Here is a 22248-nt window from a genome sequence, read left to right as displayed (position 1 = left end):
AAGAGATTTAACAGAATGTTAACTGGATTAGAGAGCATGTCTGATGTGATTTGAGCTAGGCGGAGCAAGCTTGAGAATGCTATAGTTGATCTCCTATTAGGGGATGAGATAGGGCAGGTGTTGCAAGTTTCTGGGGAACACATGATCATAATGCTAGAATCTATGCAATAAACATTCCACTGGAGGAATTCAGTTGGTCAAGAGCACTCGTGGGAGGAAAGGAATTGCATCATGATGCTGTGACATCACAAAGTGCATGGCATTCTCTGCTCAGCCTAACTCATACCCCATTTCACTGTGCGGCTGATCACATCTAGACCTCATGGCATGTCATGTAACCGTGGGGGTTTTACATGTGGCAGGCATTGCTCAGTCACGTAGTCAACCCAGTCACTTATAAACACCAGAAATTCTGCAGATGCTGGTAATCCAGAGCATCATCCACAAAATGCCATAGGAACTCAGTAGGTCAGTATCTATGGAGTGGAGAAAAAGAGTTAATGTTTCTGACAGGTCTTGGCCCAAAACTTTTTATTCCTCTCCATTGATGCTGCCTGACCTGCTGAGTTCCACCAGCGTTTTCCTGTGTAAACACAGTCACTTACTGCTTTCTCTTTCTTATTGAAAAAAAACTGGCAGTGATCAATGGCAACACGAGTGAATCTGCAGATGCTGGAAATAAATAAAAAACACAAAATGCTGGCAGAACTCAGCAGGCCAGACAGCATCTATGGGAGGAGGTAATAACGACGTTTCGGGCCGAAACCCTTCATCAGGAGTGAAGTAACATGGGATGGTCGAGGGGGGATAAGAAGTGGGGGGAGGGATAAAGTAGTGAGTGGGAAGTGATAGGCTGGAGGGAAATGGGCTAGGGGGAAGGTGGAGAATTATGGGAAATAAAAGAGAAAGAAAGGTAGGGCTGGGGGGAGAGATTATAGTGAGGGGGAAAAGAGAGAGTGAACAGGAGGGAGAGCTGGCTGTTGTTCAGTGGTCACCCCAGGGTCAAATGCCAAAGCAACACAGTGATTACTGTGGGTCTGTTTTTGTGAGGTAAAACTCCACAAACTACATGGCAGAATTGGACAAAACGGTCTTGTCGGGGATCGTCAATTTCACACCTATCATTTGCCAACCTTACTTATCACATATCAGTCCATCAGTTATTACATAGTGAATTAGCTTCTTAAATGCCTCTGCTGTTCTGCAACCACAGAAGAGAAGAGCCCTTGCAGAATAGTAGGGTTATAGGAGGTATAGGAGGTGACAGGGCAGTGGGAGCCCTCATTTTCCCTCCAAATCTGTGCGATCAGAGCAATTCTAATGTCTGTTCCAGGGCTCCCGAAGATCATCTACAGTCAACTGTAACCAGCTATCGAACTTCAAGTGCAGGGGACTTGACTCCAGTTACTGGAGTCAGAATCTAGGGGTTAGAACATTGTTCAGTACATCAGCCACCAATTATCCAGCATTGAAGCTGAACTATGATCAGCTCTGCAGACCAACTTGGAATGAAGTTTAAAGCAGATGTGCGGGGCAAGTTTTTACATGGAGTAAGTCATGGAGTCATAGAACACTCTAGCAAAGAACCAGGTCCTTAAGCCCAGCTAGACCACGTTGAGCTAATAATCTGCTAGTCCCATCGACCTGCACACAGACCACAGCCTTTCATACCCCTCCCATCCATGTACCTATCCAAACTTGTTTTAATAGTCATATTCCAGTGCTGGGAATGTGCTGCAAATGTGGGAGTGGTAGAAATATGTATGATTAAAGAGTTTGAGGTTGTCAGACATATGAAAATGCAAGGAATGATGTGAATCATGTGCAGGCAAAAGAGATGAGTTTAATTTGGCATTGTGTTCAGTGCAAACATTGTGGACCAAATGACCTGTTCCTGTGGTGTACGGTTCTCTGTAAAAGCCTTAAGGCCCCTTTGTTGTACTACACTGTTCCCTATGAAATGATTCATGAACAGAGGGGTCCAAGCTTAAACATGGTCTTAATAGTCTCATTCCTGTCTTGCCATGGAAATAGCCTCCAGAAACACTGCTTCCTCATGCAAGTTTGCTCCCTAAACATTATGGAAAGATAGACCCTCCTGATCGGAAAGATCCTCATCCTCCTTCTGTAAAGTTATCCTTGCCTGAGGGATCTCTCCACCTTCAAGTCATGCTGGTAGTATCTAGTACCTGGCTATCCAATTGTGCAAATATTATCCAGTAATTCCCCATTTCTCCAATGCAACTGAAAACATACAACCTTGCTCAACCAACATACTTCATACCCTGAAGTGATGTCAGAAATTGAGATATTTAAAAGCTGAAGGTCACCTCAAAGTTCAATGACCTGCATAAGTAGAAAAGAAACTAAGGTTCTTTTAACAATGAAGGACACATTGAGAAGTCTCACCATTTCCTCACTAAGGTCAAAACTAAGCAGCAACAGTAAACATAGACTTCCATCATTCAAACTTTTGAAACAAATCTCATATTATAAAGTTTCTACATTGATTTAAAAGTTATCTTTGCAGAGTAACTTTACTCACCCCGTTGTGAGGATAAGTCACCCATCCCCAGTCTCCCTGTATTGATGTCGTATCTAACAGATTAACTGGAAAAGAAGAAAGAATATTTGTGATGTTTATAGCAGAAAGAACCTTTTAACTCCTTTATGCAAGACATTTTTGAACAAATGCTGTTAGTGTGCATAAGAACACATTTAAGAAGTGAAAGCATTGACTTAGTCTAGCCTTTTGGCTGATATATACAGTAATAAGAAATGAATTCTATTAAAAAAAATTACCTCAAAATATAACTGTAGGATGATCTTTATGGCAAGTGAACAAATTTCTATTAAGTTTGAAATTCACAATGTCCCTTTGGAAAAATTATCTGCCTACTGATTAATATTTTACTTCCCAGAATGTATATTTTCCCCAAGATATTCAGTCCACTGCTGCTCTAGGTTATATAAGCATGTAATGATTCCAATAGATGAGAGCAAATATTCATTTCAGCTGCAAATGGCCAAAACTATGTATAATTGTTTGGCTCAATAAGTAGGTTAGTTAGACACATAGTTATTAACACTAAAGTCTCCCCTGGTGAGACTGAAGGATAAGGGAGTGGAATTAGGTTGTGAGGCTGTTTTGATGATCTTGATGCAAAAGGCTGGATGGACTTTGTCACAGGATGCTCAGAATACCTACGTATACATTGCTAAAAAAGATTGCATGAACCCAAAAAATTTACATCTAGATTAGGGGATAGGGGGTGGTGGTAGAAATGGCAGCAGATGCAGTGGAAGAATACATTACAGTATAAAGGAAATGAAAAGGATAGGCTCACAGTTCCAACTGCACTTTCTTACAATTTCAGAATGTCCAAAAGGAAAACAAAAATAGCCAATGAAGCATTTTGTAGTGAAGCTATCTTTGAAGTAAGTATCCCCCGCACAATAATGAGCTACGTGACCTAATAACATGCTCGTTGTCACATTGGCTTAATAAAGCATGTTGGCTGGACACAGAAGTAATATGGGGATCTGCCTCCATTAACTGGGACAAAGAAATTAAGAGCAAAAAGGTTGTGGGATAGTTGTGGCACAGGAACAGGCCCTTCAGCCTACACTGCTTGTAACAAACATGGTGCTGAATTAAGTTAAATCTCTTCTGCTTGTTTACGATCCGTATTCCTGCATTCCCCGCATATTCAAGTGTCTACCTAATAGCATCTCAAGCTAAAGATTATTCAAATCATTAACTGCAAGAGTCTGTTCACACTAGAGGAAGGTTCAGAATCAGGTTTATTATTGACATATAGTCAGTTGTTTTTTTTTGTTTTGTGGCAGCAGTACAGTGGAGGATATAAAAATTACTTATGTCAGTTACAAAATAAATAAATAGTGCAAAAGACAAATAACACTGTTCTGAAATCTGATGGCTGAGAAAAAGCTGTTTTTCAGATTTTGATTGTACATCTTCAAGCTCCTGTATCTCCTCCCCGAAGGTAGTAGTGCAGATAACATCCACTAGCATGTGACCTGGAATGGATCGCTTCATGTATATGGAAAGGCAGGATAGGCTGGGTTTGCTTCCTTGGGCCAGGGGAGGCCAAGGGGGACTTGGTAGAGGTCTGTAAATTTATGAGGGGTATAAATGAGCCACATATAGAGGTAGGACATTTAGAAGATGCAAGATGGTGCTGGTGAACTACGGTGACATGTTGCAGGCACCTTACAAAACTTCCCAAAGCTCCAATTGCAATCTGCAGACTGTAATTCCTCTTTAAGTTGTGTGCTTTTTGATCCGTCTCAATGAACTAATGATTTCACAGTCTTCTCAAGGACTCAGTACATTTAACTCTCAAGCATACAGGTACAGCACCTTTAAGCAGATGAAGGTACATCACCACAGCCGAAAGGAAGGGGGGACTCCAAATTAGGCTAAAACTCTGGGCATGAAGCTTCCTCTACCCAGCAACTTGAAGCAAATGTACAGTCACTGGAGAACAAGATTGAGGACTAAGGGCAAGTTTGTGTATAGGAGGGAAATTAGGAACTGCTGTTTCACAGAGATATGGCTCACTCCGGACATGCTGAATACGTCAGCAAGAACCGAGGGCTTCTTGCTACACAGGATGTATGGGACGGCTGATTCGGAGAAGGCAAAAGGAGGGGGTCTGTCTGTTTATCATGATAAACTCTTTGTAGTGTCATATTCTTGTTCCCCAACCTGGAACATCTAACAATTAAATGCCAACTGTTCCACTTACCGAGAGAGTTCTCCTCCATTATCCTGACTGCAGTTTACATACCACCAAAGGCCAATGTCAAGCAGGCACTTGAGGCACTGAGTGTCACCATCAGCAAACAATAAGCAGCCTACCCAGACATCTTTCAAATCATTGTCAGCCACATCATTCAGGCTTGTTTGAAAAATCTCTTACCAATTATCAACATATAACCTGCAGCACCAGGGGTCCCAACCCACTCAACTATTGCCATTCTGTGATTTGGAATGCCTACCGTTTCATGCCCAGACCATACTTTGGGAAATCTGATCGCTTAGCATACAGACTAAGGCTAAAGAAAAACGCTCCAGAGTTAAAGACAACGAAGAGGCGGTAGTGGGAGGCAGAGGAGCAGCTACGGGATTGCTTTCAGTCAGTGGACCGGGCTGTGTTCAAGGGCTCATCAGATAATCTGAGCGGTTGTTCCCACAAAATCATGCAGAGTTCTCCCCACCCAGAAGCACTGCATGAACAATGAGATCCACATCAGATCAGTGGCATTCAGGCCTGGTGACCAAATAAAATACAAGATGTCCAGGTATGATCTCCAGAAAGCCATCCCATGTACAAAGTGGCAACTGTGACAGGGCTCGAATGTTTTCCCCTCTTACAAAGTCAATCCAAGTGACATAGTTGACAACAAGGCTTTGCTTCCCAATGAGCTCAATGCTTTTTATGCTTGTTTTGACCGTCAAAACATAGAGGCAGCTTCATCAACTCCCAGAGCCCCTGATGACCCATGATTTTAGTCTCTGATGCCAACATGAGAGCACCCTTCAGGAGGGTGAACCCACAGAAAGCATCAGCCCAGATGGGGAACTTGGCTGAGTACTATAGACCTGAGCTAGTCAACTAGATGGAGTATTTACTGAGATCTTAAACCTCTCACTTCAATAGTTTGAGCTATCCACCTGCTTCAAGCAGGTTTCAATTATACAGGTACCTAAGAAGTACATTGTAATCTGCCTTAATGACTATTGTCCAGTAGCACTTCCATCCACTGTGATGAAGTACCTTGAGAGGTTGATGATAAAACTCGTCAATTCCTGCCAGAGAAGCAACTTTGATATGCTTTGATTTGCCTAGTGTGACATCTGGTCAACAGCAGATGCCATTTCATTGGCTCTTTACTCAACCCTGGAGCATCTGAACAGCAAAGATGCTTTTCATCAACTCATCTTGGCATTCATCCTCTCAGAACTAAGTCACGCCATATTTAAGTTTGCTGATGACTCCTCTGTTGATGAATCAGCATATAGGAGTGAGATTGAAAATCTGGTTGAGTGGCGCTACAACAACCTTTCACTCAACATCAGCAAAAGGAGGAAACTGTGGTCCATATGTTTGTCCTTTTCAGGGGATTACAGGTATAGAGGATCAGCAACCTTAAAAATTCTTCAATGTTATCATTTCAGTGGATCTGTCCTAAGTCCAGCACGCAAGTCCCATTATGAAGAAAGCATGGCAACGCCACTACTTTCTTAGAAGTTTATGAAGGTTCGGCACATCATTTCAAATGTTGACAGTCTTCACTAGGTGTGTGGTGGAGAGTCTATTGCCTAGTTGCATCATGGCCTGATATGGAAACACCAACGCCCTTGAATGGAAAAGTCCATCATGGGTAGAGCCTTCCCCACCATTGAGCACATCTACAGAGAGTGCCGTCGCAGGAAAACAACATCCATCACAAAGGACCCCCTCCATCCAGGCCATTCTCTCTTTTTGTTGCTGCCCTCAGGAAGAAGATACAAGAGCTTCAGGACCCAAACCACCGGGTTCCAGACGGTTATTACCCCTCAACCATCAGGCTCTTGAACAAGAAGGGATAAACCCACTTGCAGCATTCGTGAACTGTTCCCACAACCTATGGACTCTTTTTCAAGCACACTTCATCTCATGTCCTCGATATTTATTGCTTATTCATTTATTATTATTATTATTATTATTTTCTTTTTGTATCTGCACAGTTTGTTGACTTTTGCACATTTCTCCACCCTGTTGCATATGGTCTTTCATTGATCCTATTGTGTTTCTTCTATCTACTGTGAGTGCTCACAAGAAAATGAATCTCAGGGTTGTATATGGTAACATATACACCATATATGTCAAACTCAAGGCCCGCGGGCCAAATCCGGCCCGCGGTGGAATTATCTTTGGCCCGCGAGATAATATCTAATTACTATTAAAGCTGGCCCCAGTAATCGAAGCACCTATGGCGTATGACATGTCTAATGCTGAGTTTATTCAGGTACCAGGTTTTCAAGGTTTTTAGTGTTTATTCGGCAGTCTTGCTCGGCAGTCTTCTTCATAAGAAACGGAATTTGTAAAGTGAAACACTTTGTAGTTATAGCAGAGACTGAGACACATGAGAGCAGGCTGAAAAAATGGAGGCAACGAAAGCTGCATTCGCACGCATCTGACTGATCCGGCCCGCATGAAGCTGCATTTTGCTCAATCCGGCCCATGACCTAAAACGAGTTTGACACCCCTGAATAATAAATTTACATTGAACATTGAGAAAGGCTATTTTTTTCACCAGCCAGAGGGGGCTTGACTTCTAAATGTACTGCTTCAGATAGGTGGTGGAGTAAGATATTCTCGTAACACTTCAGTAATATTTAGGCAATGTCATAGAAGGCCACAGGCTAGAAAATGGGATTAAATGGGAATTTGAGAGCTAGCATAGATATGGTGGGCTGAAGGGCCCAGCTCTCTGCTGGTTGACCCAGAGAACTTTCGTGATCTTCACTGAATACAATTTGCAAACAACTCAGGAAACCAATAAGATCCCAGATTAATGTCTCTTTTGAAGCAATGAGCCTCTGACATTGTCAGCTGAGTTAGAGATGAAAACAGCAGTATAAACCGTAACATGGAAATCTGCACACAAAGATGAAAAGATGAAGATATAAAAGAATTACTGTTCCCATTAAATTCTGCAAATAGAGTAAATTTAGCTTTCAATCCTGTCTGTAAATTCAGGCCACACAAAGTTAACAATTATGTTAAACTAAAACTGGTGACAATATACTCACAATCTGTTTGACATACTGGACAATTTCAGACCTGAATGATTTGTACCCCATTGATTGAACATCCACTACAATACACTATCCCCAGCACAGCCTAACGGCTGTAATTCCCAAATTACTGACTCGTATTTCCTCATTTTCTGTGTCTGTTTTCCCAAAGCTACTGTGCTCATAATTATATATTTACTAATGCCTCTAAATCATTTTCTTTTTACTATCATAGCTCATTCCCAATTACTAACACAACTAATTCTTCATATGCTGCTCCCCAACAACTCATTACTAAAGTTCACCATTTCCTGGTGCCCCCATTGCCTAGAAGAGCCCAAATGCCCCTAATAACCCATCACTGGGGGCATGAATCACACATTCGCTGATATTCCTCATTTGCCTTCTATCGTTGCCACATTTCCCAATGGAATACTGCTCCTCTCTTGGTTCATTGGTGTCCTTTAATTCTATGTTGGTAAGTGTCCATTTCACCACAGTTATGGCTGTTCAATTAAACCCTCCCCTTATTTCCCATTTCTAATGAGTGGTTCCTTTAAATTGTTTCTGAGGCTGCAAATGCCTCAGTTACGGGTGTTTTGATATTCCTCAATTCTTCCCCATGCACAACTGCCTTAAAATCCCTTACCTAAGTCTGATCACGCTGAAATCCCCGTTTATTTTTGCCCCTTGTTTCTAATTTATTTAGACAACTGAACATTACTTCCCCTGAGCGCCAACTATTCCATGTAAGCATTTGCACGAATAACTCAGTTACTGCAGACCCTCTTGCATCATTTTCTTGTGACCTAACTGCCAGTTACTGATGCTCTAATTCCCGATTTACTGTACCTATTATATCCTGTCTTAGGTCTCCCCATTTCTTTATTTGCACTGCTCTTAATTCCCCATATATTGGAGCCTTGATCTCCTGATTTACTGTTCCCTGATTCCCCATGTACTACTGCCCCCACTGGCCTGTTCATATTGCCCCTAATTTCCCACTTACTGATGCCCAAAGGAGCAGAATTAGGCCCTTCAGCCTATCAAGTCTGCTCTACCATTCCATGTGAATATCCTCAAGTAGGAGCCCCTAATTTGTAAAGTATTGCCACCCCCAATTGCCCATTTACTGAAACCGATACCTTATTTATATTGCTCGAAATTCCTCATGATCACTGACCAAACTCTCCAGCTACCAACACCCCAGTTACTGGTTCTATTTCCACATTTACTTGTGTCCATTTTTGAGATGTTCAAACTCCCAATTAATGGTGTTCATTATTGCTCATGTACTGGGGTTCTAAATACTTCATTTACTATATATTCCCTATTAATTTCTGACCTTAATTTCCTTAAATACCCTTTCTGTTACTGTTGCCCGTTCCGGCCTGACTGTGGTCAGGCTGAGGTAATTCAAGGTAAGGTTTGACTTATGTCATGACTTCTTCTCCCACTACTCCATGTGCCCCCCATAGGTATAGAGGAGATGTCAGGGGTAAGTTTTTCAGGCAGAGAGTGGTGAGTGCGTTGAATGGGCTGCGGGCGGCAGTGGCGGAGGTGGAAACGATAGGGTCTTGTAAGAGACTCCTGGATGGGCACGTGGAGCTTAGAAAAATAGAGGGTTATGGGTAAGCCGGAGTAAGGACATGTTGGGCACAGCTTTGTGGGCGGAAGGGCCTGTATTGTGCTGTAGGTTTTCTATAATTTCTAAACTGGTGTGCCGGATGAGCCAGAGAGGGAGCAGAGGTCGGGGGGACCGATACGGGGAGAGGGGAGGGGGCCGAGGTTCAGGAAGCAGAGGGGTGGTAATTATTGGGTATGAGGTCGTTGTTGAGACGGAGAGTCTGTGGTCACTGGAGGGTCAGCAGATAGGTCAGGCTGGCCGGTTTGTGACTGGAGACAATTTCTTATCCCACCGGGTAACTGTGACGAGGGGAGGACTGAGAACTGTAGCATGGACCCCTTGGGCCTCGCTGTGTAATTTCTGTCCGAAATAAACCGAGAAGAATTTATCCGAGTAGCAAGCACAGAGCAGCCCGAGCACAAGGGTCCCAGAGCACCAAAGTTCCTTGATTTTGGTAACCTGAATCCCACTTCAGTGCCGCTGTACAGGGCGGGCCGCCGGCACCAACGCCTCCTGACGCCTCCACACCACTCGCTTGGCGCTGCCCGAACTGCATGGCCCGCCGGACGAACTTCACCCAGGCAAACAGAGCAAAACAGCCACCGCTCCTAGTTCATTGCGGTCCCCACGGCCGTCGGCAGTTGGCAAGTTGCTCGTACAATCCACAGAAACAGGACGGTTCCGCCTCACTCGTTTATGCCAACCGTGACGCCCACGTACACTAACGCCATTTGCCCTCTATGCCTATCCCGTCCAAGTATCTGTCCAAATACCAACTACCTTGTCTCCACCTCCTCCGGCAGCTACTTCCAGGTAGCCGCACTCTCTCTGTATGAGAAACTTGCCCTTTAGATTTCCTTTAAAAATGTTCCCCTCTCACTGTAAACCTGTGCTCTCTAATTTTCTTTAACGCTCTCCTTGAAGAAAAGAACGATTTCATCTACCCCGTCGTTTTGCCTTGTAATTCTGTAAAACTCAATTAGATTTTAGTACCAGTGGGAACAAAACCAGTCTATCCAATCACTCCTTAAAACCGCTGCCTTCCACTGTAAACAGCATCTTTGTGGAACTGTCCACAATACTCGATGTGCGATCTAGTACAACTGCGACACGACGCCCCATCTCTGTCCTTCTTTCCTGAAACTCCGTCAAATGGCAACGTGTTGTCTGAGTATACTGTCCTCTCTACCACCTCCCCCAGATACCTGACCCTTCATCCAGCAACGCACTGAACCGTCCTGTACAACTGCAGATAACCTCGTGTCCAGTGCAGCAGAGGCAGAGATACGTTTCAGCAGTAACTGTTTGAACTGTTCCGACATCATTCCAAATGTCATTTGCAATGTTAGCGCTTCTTAGTTGTAAATTGGATTGGGAGTAATACAAATAAGGTTTACTAGACTAATTCTGGGATTGGCAGACATTTTTATGAAGAGAGATTACATAGATTAGGTTTTTTATCCGCTGGAATTTAGATCCAGAACATCTAACAGAGTGGAGGTGAGTAAGATGTTTCTAACTGCCGGAGAAGCGAGACGTGTTTGTGTGTGGTTGCAGGTCACTGTTTGAAATTAAGACTCGCCTATTTATGATTTGAGGTCAAATGTGTTCTTTCAGAAAGTCGTACATATTTTTACAACTCTCTTCCTCGGAGGCGTTTTATTAACTGAAGTGAGTGGAAGGTTACTGCGGGATTCCGACTGCTCAAATCGAATGCCCTTGCAAGCTCAAGAGGGCGAACGGATTGCTCCGGATGCTGATGTGACCTCGGTAGACTATCTATACCCGAGTGATCAGGCAAAGCGGGGTAGTCGCGCGGTAGATGCAGAGAACGGGAAAAAAACGAAAATATTTGCTAGAAAAGGACTGAGCTTTCGAAAAACAATGTACTGATTTTCCATTACCAGTATATGTATCACCGTTGTGCGAGAAATTTAAAAAGAACATCATCCTTTAAAACAAGTGCATTTTTCCGATATTTATTTTTCAAAAACTTTTTAAAATGTGGGTTGTTTCGGCGACTGATATAACCAGCATTTCTGGGGCAAGAAATGTTTGTAAATTTTGGGCGTTAATTTATCTCACTTGATGAGGTCAAGTCAACGAATGTTTCTGAAAAAAAATCTTGTCAAATTTGATTCCGTTGACTGCTTTTCTTCTGGCTCCGCGGGTGAAACTTTCAAAGCGCACGCAGCGGCTCAATTCTGGGATAGCAGTGGGTCACATCACAATTTAGCAACTGACTGCTGTCGTCAATTAACTTACTTAGGCTGGAAGTGTGTACGGTAAATTGTAAATTCACACAGTCGGAATAATGTCAACAGTTCTCCCTAACTCGCTTAATGACACAATTAATTTAACGTAAGTTTAACGTTCAATTTCAAACTGTGGCAGTAATTCTGGGTTCATACATACAATTGTTCGGAATTTTTAAATGCTTGAGCAAAAATTATTTATGCGCCCGTGAAAGTAATACCGAGCCTCTGAAACAGCGAGCGGGAGACGGACAGGGCAAATATAAATGATCGAATTTGCCGAATTATTTTTTCACTATTGAGGGGTATTTACGTTACCAATTGTGAAGTGTTTATTGGTCTGTCCATTGGCGAGTGCGAGGACGAAAGTATATCGCGGTCCTTGGGTGACGCGGCGGTGTCTGTAATTACTGCCATGAACTCTGCCCTGTGCCGACTTTACCCTGCGCCTTACCAAACCATGCTTGCCAGCTTGAAGGGTTTATTTATTTACTAATTCTTGCCCAGTTGGTTGTCCAGTGACCCGAAACCGCCACCTGTCCTCGCCACTCAACCTGCAGAAAGGGCATCCCGGACACAGACATTTATTAACAGTTTATTTATCTTGTTCTCGGTGCTTTTCGTAAATTTTAAAACAAGTCCCCAAACCAAACACAAAATAGGAATAAATTTTTTTTTAAAAAAACAAGCTTAGAATCAGAGCGAGCTTTCGCTCTAAGCAGAAGTGTTTAGAGAAGACGGAGTTGTTTATTTTGGTGGTTTGGAGAAAGTAAAATTAAGGAGAAAGTTAAGATGTTTACAGAGTGAATAAGGGAGTTTTCAGTGGTCGGAGGTCGGTGAAGAAGGCTCCGATCCCGGGTGACTGAGAAAAGGATCGATCGCAAAAGTTGTTTGACCTCTCTGAGGCGTGCGCTGAAGGGACAGAGGTAGTCGGGGAAAGTTTACCGGACCCTGGGAAGGAGGTTCAGTGACTGACACCGCGGAATGTAAGTCTGCATTCGATAATAATTCTTTCTGATCCTAAAATTTGTATCAATCATACTATGAGTATTTGATACGTGTATTTTCACGCGGTTTGAAACGTGTGTGGCTGTTTATTCTGTTGAGTTTGGATTCTGCGTTGCGGAAGGACACGTCACATTCCAGCCTGATGCACCTCGCGGTCTAAAACCTCTTCATTGCCCTTTCCGCTCAAGTGTAATTTAATAGCCATTTGCAGTAATGCCGCGAACATATCCTACAATTAGTGATGATTTAAAGTAATTTGATCTATCCTACTGCAGCCTACTCAATTGTTGATTATTTTATGCAAACCACTTGTGTTTGTTTAAACAGTGTTTGCTATTTTAAAGTGCCATTCCGCCCTTTTATTGATTGTTTGTCTATATTGAAAATCCAACTAAATTACAGGGTATCCGATGTGAAACGGAATCTACACTTGTGTAGGAATCGCAATCGGAGCAGAAGGTGAAGTGCTTGCTTCGGTGTTGGACATTCCTATACCAAGTTCTCGGGTTCTGAACGGATGGAAATGATACGGCGTTGTAACGTTGTAAAGTTGAAACGGCGTGGAACCGGCCGGCTCAAACGCCATTCCAGCAATTTTCTGAACATTCTGCTTTTGATTTTGAAATCTGAGACAGACATCGGCATGAGGCGAAGTTCCGCGTCAACTGCAAAACCCCGATTGTGTGCGTGAGATTGGGGACTGTTCACGAAATTGATACAGGAATTGTGTCAGTGAATTCTCATGAATATAACTGGGAATTAAACCTGTTTAAAGTATGAAGATAAATGAATATCCAAACATCGAAACAGTAACAGGCGCCAAACAGCTGATGTCCGTCCGCACTCAGAACTTGCATGGTTAATACCCTGTAATCTATTTTGTTTCAATAGCTTAAATTTGAAATTGTTGGCCCTATCGACAACATTCGTATGAATCAATGGCCGGCTGAAGTTGATGCAATTTAGTGCGTACGTGTATTAATATATTCTAAGTAATTCATTGCACGCGAAACTACGCTGAAACGTTTTCGGCTGGAAATTTTACGGGAAAAAAAATCGGCACTTAAAATAATTTCGCACATTGGACGAAGTAAGCCAGGGTTACGTCGCGCGTTTTGTCCAATTGCAAGTAGAAAAATGCGCAAATTGGGGGGAGAATAGGGAAACGAGGTTTGGTTTTTTTTCAGCTTGACCTTCCCGCTAGCCACATTGGTCTGACTAGTCCACACGCAGGTGACTTGTGAGGACACAGTTTGTTGACCCTACACCAGAAACAGTTCCCTCCTTCCCGGAGGGGAGCAGGTCTAGAGGAATATAAAAAATAACGATGCTGGAAATCTGAAATATAAACGGGAAATATTGGAAATAATCATAAGGTTAGATAGCATCAATGAGAGAGACAAACAATTTTAGAATTTATTGTGCGTGTGTATAATTATTCAATTAGACAATGGCCTTGAAATAAAGGAGAATTCTAAACAAAACTGGGTAGGGTATAAAATACAGGCAGAATTTAAAAGAAACGTGCTAAAATGTAGCTCAAAGCAGCAGAAACGATGTGAAGTGAGTGATTTAAGCTAATGGGACAACCGGGCAAATTGCGGGGTAATCTCCACAAGTTCGCGGCGTAAAACAAAAACTGACTTGAAATTTAAGGTGCTGCTTTGACCAGGTCCGTGAATTTTTTTTAGGCACCACAGAATAGTTGATTGTTCAAAAAGGGGCTTCGTTTTATTAAAACCAACTAATGTTGCATAACCGAGCCCCTGTCGGTCTGCGTTTGTTTAAATTATGGAGGTTTTGTGCTATCAAATAAGACATTTATTTCATGCGTTAAAACCTTATCTGGGTTTTGGAAATGCATGTTAAATAGGGGGCAGGGTCGGGGGGAGATTACACCATTTACTCAACCGGTTTACAAATATGTGGATTAAGAGAGTATAGAGAAAGCGTTTTGAACTGTTAAAAGATGCTACTTTTTTACTTTATGCTTTTTAAAAGGATTGTATATTTAAATGGGAGCTTTAGGCTTAGACGGCCAATGCACGCAATGCTGCTCCCCACACGTCCAGAATAATTTGGCTGAAAGATCGCCAGCACCATCTCCAGCGATAACAACTCTGAATTAGTTTCTAACCCAGCTTACTCTGATCAACATAAACAACCGTTATTTCTGTAATTGGCGGTGATCTTTTGCGTGAAATGTCAAACCGCTCGAGGACACTGTATCAATACCAGCCAAGAACTGAGAATATAAAGGACAAGTACGAATATCTTATACTTAATCTTACCCAATCTCATGTTAATAGACAAAATAGTTAGTAATTAGGTACGTGCCATACATAGAAACTATGCACTATGCACGTTTTATATTGCACATAAAACACTTATGGTAGATCCACAAACCTGAGCCATCAGCGGCACCTTAAACATAAACCTATGTAGTTGTCAACACACTGAGTTCCTGTTTCACGTGAATGAATGAACGCACAGCTGATTCGGACTGCCCCTTCGCACCGTTCAGCCTGCGCCGTCAGCGCCGGGGAGCTCCCAACAACCTGACAGCGAAACCTAAACATTCTCATCCCTATAAAGGCCAATGGTTCTGGTGTGTGTGTGTGTGTGGGGGGGGGGGGGTGTCAGGAAGGGGGCTTCAGTTTACCCTGCAATTAAAACCACCCCCCCCCCCCACCCCGTACACACACTGTTCCTTGCACCAGGCCTGCCTCCGGACAAAATAAACTTCTTAAAAACTGCATTTATAAGATGAGAGAACAAGAACCGATGTGTCTTTAAATTATGTGGCAGTGATGTTTTTCTCCGCCTTCTAATGCAATGAGATTATTTTTGTTTCTTTCAGTTACACGTTGCCGCGAGCTTTATCCGCTTACCTTCATTTGGTGGGAAGTAGATGCAGTGTGATCCACAGAACATATTCCACAGTAAAAGCCAAAGCCAGTATCCTAAAGCCATGGCTGCTGCTGACACTCTGTGCGCTAGCTCTGTGTACAAACACTACACTAGCAGCATTTCACCACCGCTCAATATACTTCAAACCGCAGCACAAACCAGGGGCTGGACCTGTTTGCTTCAACCGTCTGTCAAAGCTGCTATCCAATCACGTCCAAAGGATGCGTCGCAACATCCAATCATAGAGCGGGATACCAAACCTCGCCGTCCAATCGGGGATTTCAGGTTGAACTTGGCTATATTTCCAGACACACCAGCCGCAGGAGGACCCGCCGAAATGTTTGGTGTTGAGACAGAAGGTCCTGCACTTACCTGGAAAGGTCTCAGCAGAACCTCCCGCAGCACCTTTTCTTCCGATGCTTAATAAATTTGAAAAGATAACCCTGAATTCTGAAATCAATGGTCCCCACACGTTGGAAAAAGTGGGAACTTTATGATTATTTGTTGCAGGTTTTAACTTGAAACATCCAAGAGGAATTTAGTCACCAGGCGGCCGACTCAAATACGCCGGGGTCGCGTTTATGAAGAACCTTTGTTCTAAATTAATTCCGAGCGAATGATCACACCACGCCCACCGCAACATGTATACTTAATTTTACAGTTGTAATTTGTCTTGTTTTTCAGTAAATTGTATCTAATGACAGGCACTGTAGGAACAATATAGAAACGGCAGCGCTTCCTTTAGAATCACTGAGCTCACAATATCTCCCCTGTTAACTGGCGTTTATAGGCACTGGAATTCCCTGTTCTGTCCTGACTGCTCCACACATTTTGTTATATTCAGATCTTTATTTTTATTGGCATCCCTGAATTTTGTTTCGAGTTTTGCCCTCCAAGGTGTGCACTCACTGGACTTTCCTACCGAGCCTGGACTGAAATAATTTCAGTGCAAACTCTCTGTGGGTATACCTCACCGGGAATGAGAGCGAGAAGCAGTCGACTATTTTATGTGGTGATAAAGGACGAACGTTGTAGATCTTAATAGCCAAGGGACAGTTTGTAACACAGAAGTTTAGAATGCAACATAAATAAAGCACTGTTACTTTTAGTGCTATTTTTGTTCTTTTTCCGAACCGTTTGATTCCCGGACCGATTCTGCACCCTAACTCAATGTTGCATTCTCCAGTGCGGACTCGGTGTTTTTTAAATTGTGGCCACATCATCGGTGAATAAATTCTACACATACCTGCACTTTGCTGGAAAATATAGAGCATATCTCCACAAGGTCCACACATCTCCATGAAGACAAGATTGACTCATTGAATCATAATCCCTTTATAGTATTCTCAAGATAAAACATTCACTGACGAATTGCCTCGAAATGATCTATTTATGGCAAAATAGACGCCGGAGTCAGCTTCATGCTCCTGTACAATGCAGACGCAGTGACTTACCTGGCTAAATCTCATTAAAGCCTGTTAAAGTACCGTGAATCAGTTTAAAGAGAACTTTAATTATTGTGATCTCTCATAACGGGGCTTTGCTCTGAATTCATTGCCAAACGATTAAATAATCCGAAAACGGACCATTCGCAAATGATCGGTGAACCTTCCTACAACTGAAACCTCTTTCTTCGCCAATTGTTAACAATCAGCATACGCACTCTTCACCTATTACTGTAATACATTTTCTTCTGCTAATTTAAGCAATACAACTGAAACATATTGATGCATGCGTCCGATAAATTGAGGATTCCCGATGCGCTGCCAACATATAATCCGTTCAGCGATCACAATTTGGGGGCTGCAATTCTTTTAGTATTGCTTGCTATTCTTTATTTAGAAATTTTGATTTAATAACCAATATTTCCACAACAATATTAGACCCACAGGCTGTAAATTAATCCAGTTTTATCCTCTTTATAAAACTAAGATTATATTCCGTTTCAGAATGTAAAACAGGCACCAAATTCTTTTCCAAAGTTCTAGGCCTTCGCGGTAGAATATTTACAACGAACACGATACAGCGAGGGAGTAGAACAGTTAACCCAGAAATGTGTTTTTTTTTCATTTAGAAGAGTTAATTCCAAATTGGTAACTTAGATTGTAGCTTCTGATAAATGAAAGTTAAGCTCAGGGTGTCAGAAAAGCTCGGCCTAATTGAACTCATGACAACGACCAACTCTCTTAAATAATTGATCGGCTTTTCGTCTGGAGTATCAACGCTCACAGGTAGATTTCGTCAACAGAACACAGGTGCCATCAAAATTCAAACAACTGTTCCTAACTTTCAAGTATAACTGAGTTCTGAACGTGTGTGGCGGCATTTATGGCAGGGTGTAAGTTTAAAACTGCAATGTCCATTAAACTTTTCATGCCAGTAACCCCGCGCTCGACGCTGCACTGACCCCGAATCATATTACTCAAGATGTATTCAAATTAATGTAAACTGGACATTTGTGCAAGGGCTTTACCGTCCCTCCACAGATACCCTGCTTATCTTACACAGAGGTTTGCTAGGCCGCTCAAGAGGGCAGTTATCCGGTCTGTTGGATTGCTATCGATTCCAGCCTCAGATTTGGTGAAGGTATATTGTTAACCCCTGGTTTGACAATCTGACCGCCTTTTCTTTATTACTTTTATCAGTAACCGCTTTTTTAAAATTCGTGAATCTTAGTTTAAAGAAAGTCTAAACCACTTGGTTGGTGGAAAACAATCTCAGAAATCTACAGAAAATAATATTTTACGAAAGACTTTGTAAGATGAGTGTGATGAGGTTCAGCTCTCCAGCAGAGAGAGATTCGGGGAGGGGGGTGGTGGTTTGGACAACAGAAGGGACACTTTGCATCCCTGGGCTAGTGGACCACGCTCTGCCCTGTCGCCGAAACACGACTGTAATGTAAAACTCAAGGGTGCGGGGGCAGTTAACCCTTTCCAGAGTAAAAGCATAATTTATTCTTCCTGGGGATTATTGGCCTCAATGAAGACAGAGAGCGCCCCCTTAGGGATCCCGACCGGACTGCAGAAACAAAACCAACTTAAGTGGTCCTGAACTCATCTCACACACCCCAGCATCCGTCAGTCACCGGGCAGGTTCACTGATTTTACTAGTTATTGCAGAGAACAACAAAGCGCCGCTTTCTTTATTGAAGGGGAGCTGTTACTGAAGTTGGGGCAGTGCACTTTATTCGCAACCCCCCCCCACCCCACCCCACCAGTATCTTCCTATTTCTGCCGAGGAGGCCGCATTCAATTTCTCTGAACTTTCTGTGGGGTGTTTCTTTGTCAAAACGGCTGGAAGGACGAGTGTCTGCTTCCGTGAGTCGGGAGTGGGGAATGGTGCTTGAAGGGCGAAGGATTGCGGGCAAGAGATACCAGACACCCTGCTCTCGTCCCCCACCGCCGCCTCTTCCCAGCCCGACTGGCTGGAAGCTGGACCTTGCAGGCAGGGTTCAGTGGTAGTTGGAAAAGGTCGAGGGTACAAACGACTTGATTGGACTAGGTTTATATGCAGAACCCGTCCAAGCTCGGACGCGGCAGTCGTATCAGGTGTATCAGTCAAGCTGTGGAAATTCAAGCCGACCTATTCACATTAGAACAGATTCCAGTTCCACCCACGCAGTGGTACTGAGCCACTTGGAGCTTCGGGCTGTCTTGTTGCCCCTTTGTCTTTTACAATGAAACTTTTTATGAACCTTTCGAAGCACTTTATTGTTAAACATTGTCCTTGTTTTGCATCTGCAACCCCTTTCAACCCTTCTTGCCATCTAGAAGCTTTTACAAATCCCATAATTTTCATAGCCAATTTTAATTTAATTTTCACTTTCCAGGATTCCCTCGATTCAGAAAAAGTCCCATTAAATTGAAGATTAGTGCACCTAACTCCTTCATTCGAAATAGGAGGGTGAGAGAAAGTAGGAAACAGCAGGCCCATTGCCACTGGAAATATTTATCAAAAATGTTATTGCCAAAAATCAGTCAGTTTGGTTTTGCGATCAAGTTTTGCTGGGGATCTTTGAAAAAGTGTAAGTGCAGTGGAATTGATGGCTTTGTGGCAAAGTTTGCAAATGGTAGGAAGGTAGGTGGTGGGGTCGGTGGTGCTGAACAATGCGACTGTAGCAGGATTTAGGCAAATTGGAAGACTGGGCATAAAAGTAGCAGATGGAATACTGTGTTGGGAAATGTATGATAAAGCATTTTGGTAAAAGGTTTAATAGTGTGGACTATTATCTAAATGGCGAAAAGATTCAAATATCAGAGGTGCAGAGGGACTAAAGATTCCTTGTGCAAGACTCCCAGAAGGTTAATTTAGAGGTTGAGCCTGTGGTAAAGAAGGCAAATGCAATGTTGGCATTTATTTCAAGGGAAATGGAATATAAAAGCAAGGAGATAATGCTGAGCCTTTATAAGACACTGGACAGGCTGTACTTGGAGTATTGTCAACAGTTTTGGGCTTCTTATCTCAGAAAGGATGTGTTGTCATTGGAGAGAGTCCAGAGGAGGTTTACAAGGATGATTCCAGGAATGAAGGGGTTAACATATGAGAAGCATTTGGCAGGTTTGGGCCTGTACTCACTGGAATTTAGAAGAATGTGGGGGGATCTCTGAAACATACCAAATGTTGAAAGGGCTAGATAGGGTGGATGTGGAGAGGATGTTTCCTATGGTGGGGGTATCCAGAACTAGAGGGCATAGCCTCAAAATTGAGGTGTGAGCTTTTAGAACAGAGGTAAGGAAGATTTTTTTTAGTTAGAGAGTAGTAAATCTGTGGAATGCTATGCCACAGACTAAGGTGGAAGTTGATAGTTTCCTGATTGGTCAGGACATTAAAAGATATAGCAAGAAGGCAGATGCATGGGGTTGAGTGGGATCCAGGATCAGCAATGATGAATGATGGAGCAGACTTGATGGGCTGAATGGCCTAATTCTGCTCCTATGTCCTATGGTCTGATGAACAAAGGGAATATGCTATATTTAGATCTCCAGACGGTATCAGGTGAAGTGCTGCATGAATAGTTATTGTGGGAACTAAATGCTTGTGATACAGAATTTCCCATATTGGTGTGGAAGGTATATTGTTCCCTGTTAGCCCACTAGGAACTAGGTATAAATGTGTCTGCTTCTGCTTCTACCATTTGGAACCTTCATTGTTCATTTTATATAAGTGAAAGGAGCAGAGGTATGCCTGCTAAGTTTCCCAATGACACAAAGATAGGAAGGTAAGTTGTGAAGAGGATTTAAGGGGACTACAAGGAGATATCAAATCGAATAAATGTGTGAGTAATGATCAGAAAAGCTGAAAATAATGTGTTAATGAAGTGTTTTTAGATAATAATTATAATGAAGATACATCGATAATTATCCACAAAACGCAATGTCTCAGGAAGGTGACATCAGTCATCAAGGACCACCTCCATTAATGCTGCCATCAGACAGGAAGTACAAGAGCATGAAGACCTCCACCTCAAGCTTCAATAACAAGTTCTTCACCACTGTCATCAAGTTCTTGAACGACCCTGAAAAACTCTAATTCGTTTTCACTCTCTCTCTCGACTTGGACTAATGTCATTATGTTTATCTTGTTTATTTTTTCATGACAGTTATGCATCATCTATGTTAATTTAGTGTAATGTTTGTCATGTTCGTAAATGTACTGGGCTGCTGCTGTAAAAAGCCAGTTTTCATGGCATTCCTACCCTGTGTTTGCATGCCCACAACAATAATCTTAAATCTGATTAAGCTGAACTTGTGAAGTGGTGAGAGGATGCAGAGGGATCCAAAGGGATCACAGTACATAATTTGCAAAACAGGAAGATACAAGTGATTTGGAAAGCAAACCACATGTTATTGTATGTGGGGGGAATTGAGTACAAAAGTTGTGAATTCATACTCTGCATATATAGGGCATTGATAAGACCACAAATGGATAATGGGGGACATATCATTCTCCTTATTTAAAGAAGTAGATAAAAAAAAAGTTTTCAGCATTAATAGCTAGAATGGGCAGCTGTTGTTTAAGAGAAAAGTTGGACTGACTAGCTTCTATATGTTGGAGCTCAAAAGAGTGAAAGGGGACTCAGCTAAAACATTAAAAATTCCTGAGTGGTCTTGACAATTGGACATGGGGAGAATATTTCCTCATATTGGAGAATGTAGAACTAAAAGTCATTGCTTGAAAATAAATGGTTATGCAAATAAAAAAAGATGAGATGAATTTGTTGGAGTCTGGAACTCTTGGTGATGGAAGTAGGGTCACTGAAAATGTTTAAGGCATGGGTAGATAGCTTTTGGAGACACAAAGAGATGAAACACTGCTGGACAGGTGGGAATGTGAAGTTGAGGCATATTCAAATCAGCCATAAATTTTTTGAATGGTGGAAGGAGAACTAAAGGGACAAGTGGTTTCCTTCTCCTAATACTATGTTATGCATATTTGTGACTCAGTGATTGGCTGTATGTAGGCTTTCAGGGATATATGCTTGATAAAAGATTCTTACATTTTATTTCCCTCTGTTAAAACATCTAATAACATAATAATTCTACCCCCAGTGTACATACCCATATGTGATACCTGCATCCAGTGTTAGGAGAATCCAAAGCAAATACCCTGTTACTACTCTGCACACTTGCTGAAATGTA

The 22248-nt window shown here is 42.4% G+C and overlaps 1 protein-coding gene across 2 annotated transcripts in view; it reads right to left on the bottom strand.

The window, feature by feature from the left end:
• Window positions 1-15725, bottom strand: part of epha8 (eph receptor A8) — a 567400-nt gene extending 551675 nt beyond the window's left edge. For both annotated transcript variants that reach the window (XM_073031661.1, XM_073031662.1), the window contains exons 1-2: window positions 15592-15725; window positions 2546-2610 (exon numbers count right to left, since the gene is read on the bottom strand). In XM_073031661.1, coding sequence (XP_072887762.1) covers window positions 2546-2610; window positions 15592-15673 — 147 coding nt within the window. In that variant the 5' untranslated portion in view covers window positions 15674-15725. The remainder of the gene's footprint in view (window positions 1-2545; window positions 2611-15591) is intronic.
• Window positions 15726-22248: the final 6523 nt, after the last annotated feature.

This window comes from Hemitrygon akajei, chromosome 29, assembly GCF_048418815.1.
Source record: "Hemitrygon akajei chromosome 29, sHemAka1.3, whole genome shotgun sequence".
NCBI lineage: Eukaryota > Metazoa > Chordata > Chondrichthyes > Myliobatiformes > Dasyatidae > Hemitrygon > Hemitrygon akajei.
The sequence above is the reverse complement of the archived record's forward strand: the minus strand, read 5'-3'. Positions and strand labels throughout refer to the sequence as shown.